The following is a 14,145-nucleotide window of genomic DNA, read 5'->3' on the forward strand; positions in this document are numbered from 1 at the left end:
AGTGTAGGTTCATAGCTCCTTGAAAGTGGAGTCGCAGGTAGATAGGATAGTGAAGAAGGCGTTTGGTACGCTTTCCTTTATCAGTCAGAGTATTGAGTACAGGAGTTGGGAGGTCATGTTGCGGCTGTACAGGACATTGGTTAGGCCACTGTTGGAATATTGCATGCAGTTCTGGTCTCCTTCCTATCGGAAAGATGGTGTGAAACTTGAAAGCGTTCAGAAAAGATTTACAAGGATGTTGCCAGGGTTGGAGGATTTGAGCTAGAGGGAGAAGTTGAACAGGCTGGGGCTGTTTTTCCCTGGATCGTCAGAGGCTGAGGGGTGACCTTAAAGGTTTACAAAATTGAGGGGCATGGATAAGATAAATAGGTGAAGTCTTTTCCCTGGGGTCAGGGAGTCCAGAACGAGAGGGCATAGGTTTAGGGTGAGAGGGGGAAGATATAAAAGAGACCTAAGGGGCAACTCTTTCAGGCAGAGGGTGGTACGTGTTTGGAATGACCTGCCACAGGAAGTGGTGGAGGCTGGTACAATTGCAACATTTAAAAGGCATTTTGATGTGTATATGATAGGAAGGGTTTGGAGGGATATTGGCTGGGTGCTGATAGGTGGGACTGGATTGGGTTGGGATAACTGGCTGGCATGGACAGGTTGTTCATCTCTGTCTATGACTCTGAGATCTCGAATTTCAAATAACCATCCCACGCTCCCTTTCCAGCCCTGCTGCCTCCCTTTCTTTCTACCAACTCCCCTACCCGGGAAAAAGACCTTGACTATTTACCTTATCTATGCCCCGCATGATTTTATAAACCACTATAAAGTTACCCTTAAGCTTCTACCCTTAGGTCCAGTGAAAAATGTCGCAGCTATCAGCCTGTCCTTATAACTCAAACCTTCCAGTCTTGATATCCTTGTAAATCCTTTCTGCAACCTTTCCGGTTTTATAATGCCTATCCTATAGCAGGGCAGCCAGAATTATATGCAGCACTCCAAATGTGGTCTTACCAATGTCTTGTCTAGCTGTAACATGATAGATTATTGATAGTTTATTGCAAGCCAAACTTCCTTGTCAATCAGGCCATTTTGAAAACAAAGCATATGCTAAGTTGCTTTAGCTGAAATGCAAACCATGTATAAAGCAAAGTTTTGTCTTAGCTGCTGCCATGACTCAATCAAGAATACTGTGCAGTAAAAGTAATGAGAGCAAGGCGCACAGTTTTTTCCATTTGAAGAAAACATTTTTGTTGCAGAGAAGCAGACGTGAAGGTAATCTGATGGATAGTTTCAAACTTAAGGAAGAAATTGCTGATCCAAATTATTTTTTTCAAATTTCAAAAACTGATAGGGGAGAAAATGGAGTAAATTTGGAATTCAGATTTATTTACTTTTTTAGCTAATGATCAGTATGTGTCAATAGATTAGCAGGAAAGACTGCTGAATCAATTTGATATTCTGCAGTTTGGTAATACTGTATAGAGAAAGGTGAGAAATTGGAAGTGATGCCCCAAAAAGAGCCAGTTGTCTTGAGACAAATCACTTGTTCTTTTCTCTGAAATTGTCCATGGGCAGTAGATACTGTTGAGACAAAGTAGTCAATTTCCAGCAGTAGCTGATTTCTTGTTGATTATGCCACAAACAAGACTGTAGCCGATATGCACAGTCCGCTACAGTGCAGGTTGTTAACACCAGTGCTCTTTGTCTTTACAGGTTGAAGAAATGGTGCAAAATCACATGCAATATTCTCTCCAAGATGTAGGTGGTGATGCTAATTGGCAGTTGGTGGTGGAAGAGGGAGAAATGAAGGTGAGGAATGTTTGTACTTTTTGAAAGTTTTAAAATTCAGTACTATATTCTTATTTTCTCGTTGAGTGTGGGGTGCTGGCTTTTCAAGTCGCAATCCACACAGTTACAAGCTTGAGTTGAATACAATACGTATTTGTTAATGTTTTAAAGTTCAGATTCATCCAATCACCCTTCCTCCTCCATTTTGTACAGGTCTACAGGAGAGAAGTGGAAGAAAATGGGATTGTCTTAGATCCTCTCAAAGCGACACATTCTGTCAAAGGAGTTACAGGTCACGAAGTATGCCATTACTTCTGGAATGTCGATGTTCGCAATGATTGGGAAAGTAAGAATATTTTAGAATAATTTCAATTTGATAGTTTATTGAAGTTATTTTAAACAATTTGAGTTCATTGATAAGTAGCAGTCTGTGGTGTCTGATAGTAAAAGCAAACCTTTTGAGTACAATAGCATAACATGGCATGTGGCTCATAAGCTAAATCCGGCCTCTTCCTTTTAATTACAGCAAATACTTGTAATTCATTGTTGAATGTTCCAAGATAATGACTTTGGCCTAGCTATGCAAGCACTTTCTCTTTAGACACTGACTATAGCGTTCAAGGTCCAGATGTGCTTAATGCAGTTTGGTAGTCTTAAGGAAGCAGTTGCTTAGTGATCATGTCACTGGACCAGTAAGCCAAAATTCCCAGGCTAACTCTGAAAATATGGCAGAAGGTGAAATTTGAATTCAATAAATATCTGGAATATTATGGCATGCATATAACAATTGCTGATTACTGTGCAAACCCTATCTGGTTCGCTAACATCTGACTTATATGTGATTCCAAACCAACAGCATTGTCATTAATTCTGAACTGGTCTCTAAAATAAACTAACATGTTGCTAAGTTGTCTAAAATATCACCGCGAGGGAAGTTAAAGATGGCCAAAGAATGTTGGCTTAGTCGGTGATGTCCATATTTAACAGATTAAAGAAATTTTGCTTGAGGTGATCTTGGTAAAGTGATGATTCATGGCCATACAACACAGCAGACTTAAGGTAAACTGCAATCCAGCCCTCCCTATGCAGTAGACCACAATGAACACTCAAAATATTACTAATATGGATGATACTCATTGGTTTCTGACATCTCGCTTTTCCTTGTGTGTAAGTGATCCCCAATCTTACACCTTTATCAAATTTCAGAAGGTTATTTTTACTCAAATTTGAACCTGAGTACAATATTGAGGGAGTGCTCATTGCCCTGAGATGCTGGCTTTAGATGAAATAGTAAATGATGTAATCTGTTCTATTTAAGGAATTCAGTTGATTGTTATGAGCGCGTTTTGCCTTTAAAGCACACTAGACATTCTTTTCAGGATTTCTTTGATCGACATTCTTCCCGCCACCAAATCAAATGTCAATGACTTATTTCTAAGTGCTCATTCATTTATATGAGTGATTTGACAAAGAATGTATCCATTTACACTCCACAGCAACCATTGAGAATTTCCATGTACTAGAAATTCTATCAGATAATGCAATCATCATCTATCAGACACACAAGGTATGTCCTTTTTTGATATTAAAACATTATAGCTGGTGACTTGGTGTAGTTCTTTTACTGCGCGAGTGTGCTAAATCTGTTTTCTATTTTAAATGGCCTTATTAACTGTCCTTCCATGTGATGGTCAGTACAGGGAGTTCAGTTTTTTTTTCTCCCTCCTCCACCTTGTGTTGACATCAAAGTCAAAAAGTGTGGTGCTGGAAAAGCACAGCCAGTCAGGTAGCTTCTGAGAAGCAGGAGAGTTGACGTTTCGAACACCAGCTCATGACATTCCTGATGAAAAGCTTGTGTTCAAAACGTCAACTCTCCTGCTTCTCAGAAGCTACCTGACTGGCTGTGCTTTTCCAGCACCTCCAGTTCTCACATTCTGTTTGTGTTGACATCAGTCATGACCAAATACAAAGTAAATCTTATTCTACTCCAATGAACCATAATGCCACCAATCTCCAATCTAACCTTCACTACATCAGACAATTGACTTCTGGAAATAATGCTATGAAGAATGAATTTTAAATAATGTTTAGATTTATCTGTGAATTGATGGAAATAATTTGTTTCTTAGTTGAATTATTTTCTTAATGTTTGTAGCCTCCAAGGCGCAGGCTTTTAAAGTCATAAGTTTTATATTATTTCTGAGAAGGTGAGCATCTTTGGGAAGTTGCACAACTCATCTTCCTTATTTCTTTTGCCCACATTTTGGTCAGAAAAGATGAGCTTAACATTTTAGGGATCTACCAACCTCCTGGTACTGCTGTCTCTCAATTCCATCTTTTGAAGAATAGATTAATCGGAATAGTCCAAAAGCAAGAATAGGAGTGATACTGATAGATTTGTGTATTTCTTCTGTACTTATGGAGCTAACTATTTAAGAACTGTTTGGTGTTGAGATCACCCAAAATCATAGAATTATTTAAGCAAAGATTTGCAGCTCTCCTGTTGGTGTTAATAGCAGAGCTTTTTGTTTTTATTTCAGATCGCTAGCATCTATAATACTTTGTTTAAATGTTGAGACCTTGGAATTAGAGTGCAAGGTGGTATCATTGGCAAAAGTAACAATCTCCACAAGTTAGATACATTGATTCAGAAGTTTTCAGTGGAAAATGACAAATTAGGCAATTGCATTATTTTTTGTACAAGTGATTTGCAAATGCGTAATTATTTCACAGTATATGGTTGTTGCATTGTGTCGGAGATCTAATGTGATGGAAGGTGTTTACTAATTTGATTGTTTGCTGCAGCTCAGCCATTTTATCTCACTTTTCTTCCAGAGAGTTTGGCCAGCTTCACAAAGAGATGTACTTTACTTATCTGCAATTCGAAAAGTTCCAGCTACAAATGAAAATGATCCAGATACGTGGCTTGTCTGCAATTTTTCTGTGGAACATGACAGTGCACCTGTAAGTGTCTATTTTCATTAAGATTTTCAAAGGGAACTTTAAGAATTTAAGGAACAGGATGAGGCCTTCTGTCCTTTGAACCAGCTCTGCCATTTCATACAATTATGACTGATCAAACTCTTCAGTGTCTTTTACCAAACTGTTCTCAGAACTCTTAGATCATGGGTAGTCAAAGCTATCAATCCCTACTTCAACCATACTCAAAAACTGAGCTTCTGAATTCCAAAGATTTGCAGCCTTCTGAATTAAATGCAACTTCCCTTATTTTTAAATATCCCAATTCCTCAACCAAGGGAAACCTAATACTTACCTGTTCCTTTAAACTTTTTGAAAGTTTTAAAGCGGTCCCTCCTTATTCTTCAAAACCCTGGAGAATCCAAGCCAATTTGCTCCAACAGTCCTCTTGAACAGTCCTGCCATTCCCAGAAACAAGACAGGTGACTTTGTTGCGCTTCCACTACTGCAATAATAGTCTTCCTGAGGTACAGAGAAGACCAAAATTAAAAACAGAAGTTTTTTTCCCAAGCTATTTTCTTCCTATTAGCCAATCTTTAGTTTATGCCAGTACAGTACCTCCTTTCTCATAGATCAGGTTTTACAGGATGGAAAGAGGCCCTTCGGTCCATTCCAGTCATCAAATCTCTGTTCCTGTTTTTCAGCACTTGCTGCGTAGCCACCTATGCTACGGTGTTTCAAGTGTTTATCTAAGTAGTTCTTAAATGTCTTGAGGCGTGCTGCCTTTACTGCTGTTTCAGACACTGAGCCCCAGGTACCCACCATCTTCAGTGAAAACGTTTTTCCTCACATGCCCTCTAAATCTCCTGCTCTGGACCTTAAAACTGTGCTCCCTGGTTATTGAGTTGAGAAGTGTGACACTGGAAATGCACAGCAGATCAGGCAGAATCTGAGGAGCAGCAGAGCTGATGTTTCAGGTGTAAGTCCTTCATCAGAAATTCCTGATTATTGATCCCCATACTTGTATTCATATTTTGTTTTTTCCTTTCCTCATTGGTTTCTTCATTCTTTTATGTATAGTTAGCTACAGCTCAAAGGGGAACTATGCACATCGAGGACTTTGAAATTAGACTATTCTATTTTAGGGTTAAAATGGAAAATATTGCAATTTTTTCATGCTAAAATGTAACATTTCTTAAGTAATTGCAGAGGATTCAATTTGTGTATTGTTCAAAATTGTGTTAACTCCACCTATTTCACAGCAGAATAACAGATGTGTGCGTGCCAAAATAAACATTGCCATGATCTGCCAGACACTAGTAAGCCCTCCAGAAGGGAACCAGGCAATCAGCAGAGATAACATCCTATGCAAGATCACGTATGTAGCTAATGGTGAGTTTGAATTGAATTGAATTTATTGTCATATGTACTGAGGCACAGTGAAAAGCTTTGTCTTGTAAGCAATACAGGCAGATCAGAGTTAAGTAGCATAGATAAGTAAATAATAGGTAAACAGCAGCAGTAACAAAAATGCAGGTACGGGCGAATGTTAAGAGTTTGAGAGTCCATTCAGTATTCTAACAACAGTAGGTTAGAAACTGTTTTGAAACCGGCTGGTGGGTGTGTTCAGGCTTCTGTATCTTCTCCCCGATGGTAGAGGTTGTGGAAAAAGATTGCCAGGGTGCGCTGGATCTTTGAGAATGCTGACGGCGTTTCCATGACAGTGCGCCTGGTAGATGGATTCTATAGATATGAGATTGGGCTTTATGATTGTCCGGACCGAGTTCACCTTGTTTTACTGAATTGCAATCAAATGAACAACTGCAAGGAAGTGCTCCTTGCTGCAGTTTGTGGTGTAGGAAGCTGGATGGCTCCTTTTCAATGTCATCTAGCAGGTGACCACCCCCTTAAATCCAGGAGGGGTGTGACAAAGTTGAAGTGACACATAAAGAATGGTTGGTATTTCAGCTGATGAGCCTATTCTGCCATTCTGTTAAATCATGATTGTTCGGGTATCTGAACTTATTTACCTGCCTAAATCCCATGTCACTTAATACCCATATCCCAACCAAAGTCCTCCAAATTTCCTGGACATCTGAAGAGTAGCAGATTTCCATTATCTCCTGTGTATCAAGTAAATGCTTCCTGATTTAACTTCTCAATAGCTATCTTTATCCTTATTCTTCCCCTTGGTCTGGATTTCCACCAGAGGAAACAGCTTCTCTATGCTACGGCACTGAAGGTTTCCCTACACCTAAGAAGGCAGATTTTTACCATGGTCTCCAGGCCACTGAGTATGGGTAATGGTATAGCCAATGGTGTCCAAATTCCATGAATGAAGAAAATGCAAAGGACTTTGTATTATGCCCTGCCAAACCCCACTGGAAATAGCCATCTAGTCACAAAAGCACTCATTGCTATTTCTTTCTTGCCTCTAAGATAATTTTTTATCCAGTTTGCTACATACCACTGGATCCCATTAAATTTTTTAAAATACGTCTTCCATGTGTGACCACCTCAAAAGCCTTGTTAAATCCATGTTGATCGCATTAATGACAATATCTTCATCAATCCTACTTGTCACCATCTCTAAAAATGGAGTCAACTTAGACAAGATATTTCCCAAAGAAATCCATACTGGCTGTCCTTGATTGTGTGCCTTTCTAAGAGAGAGTGTATCCTGTGTTCTAGAACTGTGTTCTAGAATTTGCCCACTACTGAGGCCAGACTGACAGGCCTCTATTTATTCAGTCCATCCTTTGATCCATTTTTAAACAAAGTTACGATGTTATCTACTCCATTTGACAAGTACTATAAGAATCCAGTCATCAGATCTCTGTTCTTAACAAGAAAATAACTTTATTTTAAATTGTCTTTATTTGCAAAAAGAAAATATGAATTGCTGACTTATAACTCTATTCTTAAACTCTACCCCTTAAATTAACCCCTCTCAGTACAGACACAAACATAGACAAGATATGGCTATGAAGGGTGGAAAAAGAAGAAAAAAATTAATGAGGGAAACACAGTTCAATAACATCAGTCTGGTTTCTTTCAATTTCTGAGCCTTTTGTTTGCACACTAATGATCTCATTTGCTGATGATAATTTCTTCGTAACAGAAGAATTAGGAGTAGACAATTCAGTCCCTCAAACCTGCTCTGCCTTTCAATGATATCATGGCTGATCTCATTTTGGCCTCAACTCCACTTTTCTGCCTACTTTTCATGACCCTTCAATGCATTACTAATTAAAAATCTGTCTTCTCTCATTAAATTTACCGAATACCCTGACATTCCACAGATTCGTGACTGAGCAAAAATTTCTCCTCATCTCGGATTTAAATCTGTAACCCCTTATCCTAAAACAATGACCTCTTCTAGATTTGACCCACGTGAGGAAACAACATGTCTATTTTTCATAAATTCCCTTAATCATCTGTGCACCTCAATTAGATCTCTCCATATTCTTCTAAACTCAAGAATACAGACCTAAAATGTTTGATCTCTTTTCATAAGACAAACCCCTCCCCTCTAGAATCAATCTAGTGAATCTTCTTTGAACATCCTCCAAAGCAATACATCCTTCCTCAAGCAAGGAGATCAAAACTCTGCATTACTCAGGACGTGATCTCACTAAAGCCTTGTATGCTTTCCTACTTTCACATTGTATCTCTTTAGCAATAAATGCCAAAATTCCATTGGCCTTCCTTTATTATTTGCTATACCGACATTTTAGTTTCTGTAATTCATACATGAGGACACTTAAATTCCTCTGCATTGAAGTTTCTCTCCATTTTAGATAATAAATTGGCGTTCTATTTCTCTGACCAAAATAGAGAACATGTATCCATGTTTAAACTTGATCACCCAGTCACTCAACTATCTCTTATTCATTTGTAAATTTCTTTTTTTCTTTCTTGTAGCTTACTTTCCTACCTATTTCAGTGTCATCTGTAAATTTGACTATAGTATCTATTATCACTGCAAATAAATAATTGGAGTAGAGGATTGAAACCCATTAGTTACAACTTGCCCACTAGAAAAAAACCCAATTATCTTGACACTCCGCTTTCTGTTGGTTAGCCAATCCTCTATCCTGTCACTGTCTTTGTCCTTTTATTCCAAGGGATTTGCAGAGTTAAATATGTGGGAGACAGCTGGTTGTTACTGGAAACTCTGGCCCCCATGCAGGACAGAGGGTGACAGTGGTTTTTTTAATGCTTTCTCTTTCTGGGCTGCATGGTTCTCTGCAGCACTAGCCTCACACAAGCTATGGTCGCCTGCTTAAGAGCCAGTCTAAACAGTGTTGTCAAGCAGGCATCCCTTAGCTCCGTGACATCTGCTTTTGGTCTCTGTGTTCCCAGGGAAAATATAGCATTGTTTATAACTGTGTGCTTCAGTAAATATGATTTTTAGAACTCCAGCCATCACTTTGCACAGTCTCCTTGGTTTGAAGGAGTATCTTCCTCTTTTCCTCCATAGTCCAAGAATAATTAAATAGGGAGATGTGATCTTTACAATAGTATGTTTTGAAATATAAGATTTGGCCTTGCATTATGATTTGATATAGTGGATGCTTTTTTAAATGGGCATTCTGTAAATGTTTCCATCTAGCATCTTTAATTTGTTAAATAAACTTTTGGCATTGTTTAAAGTATTGGAGGTGCATCATTTTTGTTCTGTCTTTTTTAAACTGTCTAATTTGTCCAATAACTGGTGACTAAATTGTTTCTTTTGTTCTTAGTAAATCCTGGAGGATGGGCGCCAGCATCAGTACTTCGAGCAGTTGCAAAACGTGAATATCCCAAATTCCTCAAACGTTTCACATCCTATGTACAGGAGAAAACTGCAGGCAAAGATATTCTCTTCTAATATCTAGAGGTATAGTGTAACATTATTATTTCTGTTGAAATGCCAATAAAATGAGAATGCCAATGGGAACGTGAGAATCATGAAATTTGAAGATTGTAGTTCATAGATGTTGGGTTGCTTTAGTTGTTTGACTCTGAAGATTCTCTGAGTATATAAACTGCCTTATTAGAATTAATCCAGCTTTTAAAAGCATGTTCCTTGCTCCCTGAATGATAACTGCACTTTGTGGGGATAGATACTTCAAGGAAGAAGAGCAGAGTATAATTTCACTACAAAATCACTGATACAAATGAATCATTCTATGAAATGTTGTTAATGGAATGGGTTGCTTGAAAAATCAGCATTTGTTTCCCATTCCTAACTACCATTGAACTAAGTTTGGGTGTTTCTGAGGGCAATTAGAAGTCAAACATATTGCTGTAGGCCTGGAACCAGACAAGGTAAATATGGCAATTTAAAAAAAATTCCTCATGGGATGTGGGTGTCACTGACTAGGCCAGTGTTATATCTCATCCATAATTGACCAAAGGAAGTTAAGATTCAACTACATTGCTGTGGGATTGGATTCGCATGTAGGCCAGAGCAAGTAATGATGACTGTTGCCTTCCCTAAAGGGAAACAGCAATGGTTTTGTGGTGCCATTGACTCTCAATTCCAGACATTTATTGTTCCCTAAAAGACATTTATGAACCAGGTGGATTTTTTTTTTAATAATGGCTTTGTATTCACTGTAACTGAGACTTGTTTTTGAATTTTTAAATTGAATTTAAAATTTATCATTAACCTTGGTTTCTGGTTGACTGGTCTAGTAATATCACCACTACTCTACTGCCTGAAATGGCCCATGGTATTTTACAGATGAATAATGTGAGGAAGATTCTATAATGAAATAGTTTTTAATGGATTTAGGAGGTTGAGAATAAAAATACCCTACATTAATGTTCCATTTTGTCATGAAACTGTTCTTGTGTTTAAGGAAGTATACAAATAGCATGTTCAAACAGTCGTCATTGTAATATTGAAGTAATTCATCTTGTGTCTTTTAGTTTTCAGCATGGATTTGCTGTTGTTTCTACCATGCTTTCCCCAGCGACCAACATGCAGACAAAAAGGTGCCCTCCTACGCTTGAGGATCACAGTGACTTCATGCTGATGCATTGAATTTCCAGCATTCTTCCCTCTCATAAGCCAGTCGCAGTCCTCAGTCTGCATCTAATTGATGTAGGCTGTCATTTGACATCTGTGGCTGATCTGTTCCATTTTAGCATCTGTGTGTAGTTCATCTGTATGTGAAGTTCATCTGCTGTTTACAATTTAACCAAGCATTTTTTTACAAAAACAATCTCATTCTGGATCAAAAACAATAAGTTGAGGGCGTTAATTGTTTTTTAAAGCATGTTTGTTGTTGTAGGCCTACATAATCATGGCCAAAATTTCAACATTTTTGCAACAAACAAAACCGAATTTGTGATCTTAAGTTGCTCAAATGTTTGCCATCTTTGGGGTCTACAGTAAGGTGTACTTTCTTTAAGTCTTAGTCAAGTCTTTCTAATTAGCATTCTATAATCACTGAACTCATTACATTCTTTTTCTGGTCTAAAGCCAGTCCTAGCTTCTAACATCGAAACTGATTTCTTATAAAACTAATTCAGGGATGTCTAAGCCCTTTTGACCTCTGGCATTTGCCCTTTCTCTTTCTTACGATCTCCCATGAAGAACGTCTAGTTCTGATGGAGATTTTGAAAAGCTTTATTTCTGTTTTGTTTACAAACTATATTTCTACTGCATTTTTAGTTTGTATATTTGTTACATATGTATTTTTTGTTGTAATTGAAAGTTCTGAAATCTTTTATGATGGTATGGGCTGGAAGGAGGATTACTTGAAACATGTCAAATAAGGATTTTTCATGTTGTAACAGATTGGAGTTTTAGTTATGACCAGTGTAGACATACTGTTGAAAGGTGAATGACTGTTTTAAGCAATATTGATAGAAGGGGTGTGCATTATTGTGAATAAGGTACGCCAGCTAAGCTTAAGTGAAGCCCATTGCATAAATTGTTCGCGCACTACTTTCAAAAGGTGCACACCTTCCGTTCATTAATGCAATTGTGCAAAATCTGTTTTGAATTGAAATAGGTGGTTGTTCCTGATATTTAATCAGAACTAGCCAGTTGTGTTTCAGGAATACATTTACATGCTGTTGATATGTTACTTTGTAGAACCTCAATTCCCATGAAATTCTGTGCAGACCTTTTCTTTCTTCCTGTTGATTTCATATAATACTTTTATGCTGTGTCTGTTACTGGATGCAGCTAAAATTAGACTTAGTTTTTATGACTGCTGGATTCCAGAAATCTTTCATTGTGAAGTTGTTCACAACATTGTAAAGTTGTGCACGACTTTACAATGTTCCCCACTCATTTTGCAGCTAAGAATTGATTTTTATTTTAATAAGTCTAGCATTTTGAGTCACATAAACCATTTAATATTAATAATTGGTTATTATAACTAATATAAGCATATGAATATCAATAATTTGACCAGCAGACTTTATTTTTGCAGCACAAGATTATCGCTAACAATATTGTGTATATATAACAACAGATTCAAATGTGAAAGTGCCTAAATTTGAGGATTGTTATGCACTCAGTAAATTGATTCTTAAGAAAGCTGGTATGTAAGAATACTGTGTGGTGAAGATTAATCGAGAACACTTTATACTTAAATTATCCTTGAACTTCTAGGCTATACCTTATAAATCCAAACTTTTATAATGAAACTTTTTCTGATCAGCTCCATACTTCACCAAATGCACTTCATATCTGTATTTAAAATTAATTTGTAATAAGTAATAATAAATCAACAGGAAGTAAGATTTTCTTGAATGCAATGGTTTTGTTCTTTTCAACCAGATTAACTGGTTATGTGGACCTACTGTACCATTAAAATGCAGAAAGCTGGATGATTTGTTTGCTTTGACATTGAGGGAATGGGAGAAGTCAATGCTAGTTGGTTGCTTGATGAGGATATGAAATTAAATTCACAGTGCACTTCCTAAAGTAGCTATTACAATTCCAACTATGTGCAGATTTGTTTTTAAATAGATATGCTCTACTAGCCCCTCACCCAAAAAACACATCCAAGTTGCTAACTCGATCAGTTTTTTCGACTCTGTGCCCTCCAACTTTAAACTTTTGTCTTCCAAGTGATTCTTTAAAAAGGGATTATTTCTTGCAAGAATTTCCCTATTTCCTTGAACAATTTTATATAAAATTGATATTCCAGTTGCAGGTATTAAAATAAACACGAAAACCAGAATTAAGACAGTAAATTGGATATGTGTGGACTCTTTGTATCGGTTTGGATACCTCTAGCATTGAGAAATCGTGTTAACGATACATCCCAGTGGGTGATGTTTATCATAAAGGAATAGTGTTGGTTGTGGAGTACAGCAAGTGAGGCCTAACATTGCAGTGTCATATTTTGGGAGTTCTGAAGCAGAGCACTCATGGCAAATCTCAGAAGTTCACCTCCATCATGTGACAATTTTCTGGCATTCATTGTTTCAACAAAAAAGGGGAATATTTGTGTTTTGAGGGATACCACGCATAAGAGCACCTTACTACAAACATTAGTAAGATAAGTTAGGTAAACTCAAATTCTACCATTAGCATAGATATGAAAAGTTTCCATCTAACCAGGTTTTAAGCTTTTTGGGATAATTTAACTTGATGTTTTGTTTGTAGTGGAAATTATTTTTGTCCGCCCTGTGTAGTAATGCTTTTCATTTGTGCAAAAAGTTACAAATGGGAATGGAAATATGGAGATTGTTGTCACAATTGCATAAATGAGTAATGTATTGGATTCTACATTAACATGAGGTTCAGTAGTTTACAGAACTAACTGGTTTATTATGCTGCTTACTTTCAGCAACTGTTAATTTCAGGTTGTTCAAAAACCCTTGCATTCAACACTGAGTAACCAACATATTATCGGGAACTTGGTGGGGGGGGGGGTGGGGGGTGACTGTAAATTTAATTGATTATTCCAAATGAAAAGCTGTTATATACCTGACTAATTTATCAATGAGAACTTTAGCAATGATCCAGGTTAAAAACCTGTTAAGCTAAATTGAGCTAACCTTTAATAAATTGGGAAGTTTACGTGTATAGAACTTGATATTGCTAGTCACAATTGCACTAAATGTGATGTAATTTTGAAATTATTCTGGTATAAAGTGATTACACTAAAAGGGGATTGTAAAGTATTGAAACGTTTCTGGAATGTAAAAACACGTCATTTACAGGTTAAAAAATGGACTTTTATTTCAAAATCTATTGTGTGTGTAGAATGTGGTCAGAGATTTGTTTTATGAAAGCTTTATATCCTGATTTAGCTTTGTGTACAGCAAAACACTGGTTAATATGTGTCTGTGATATTGGACTGTAAAACAGTTTTTCCAATCAGCAATGTGCAAAAGATAAGTTTATAAAGTTTAGTTCCTCCATGTTATCACAAATTAAAATCCAGTATTTAAAAAGTGAAAAGTATTAAAACATTATAGAATATCTTG

General features: G+C 37.1%; 1 protein-coding gene across 1 annotated transcript in view; it reads left to right on the plus strand.

Annotated features, from left to right (window-relative positions):
• The window catches only part of LOC122556187 (ceramide transfer protein), a 79,146-nt gene extending 65,001 nt beyond the window's left edge, over positions 1–14,145 (plus strand). Inside the window, exons 12-18 of the mRNA XM_043702720.1 lie at positions 1,705–1,800; positions 1,993–2,125; positions 3,276–3,346; positions 4,615–4,743; positions 5,961–6,090; positions 9,444–9,580; positions 10,618–14,145. Coding sequence (XP_043558655.1) covers positions 1,705–1,800; positions 1,993–2,125; positions 3,276–3,346; positions 4,615–4,743; positions 5,961–6,090; positions 9,444–9,571 — 687 coding nt within the window. The 3' untranslated portion in view covers positions 9,572–9,580; positions 10,618–14,145. The remainder of the gene's footprint in view (positions 1–1,704; positions 1,801–1,992; positions 2,126–3,275; positions 3,347–4,614; positions 4,744–5,960; positions 6,091–9,443; positions 9,581–10,617) is intronic.

This window comes from Chiloscyllium plagiosum, chromosome 2, assembly GCF_004010195.1.
Source record: "Chiloscyllium plagiosum isolate BGI_BamShark_2017 chromosome 2, ASM401019v2, whole genome shotgun sequence".
Classification (NCBI taxonomy): Eukaryota; Metazoa; Chordata; class Chondrichthyes; order Orectolobiformes; family Hemiscylliidae; genus Chiloscyllium; species Chiloscyllium plagiosum.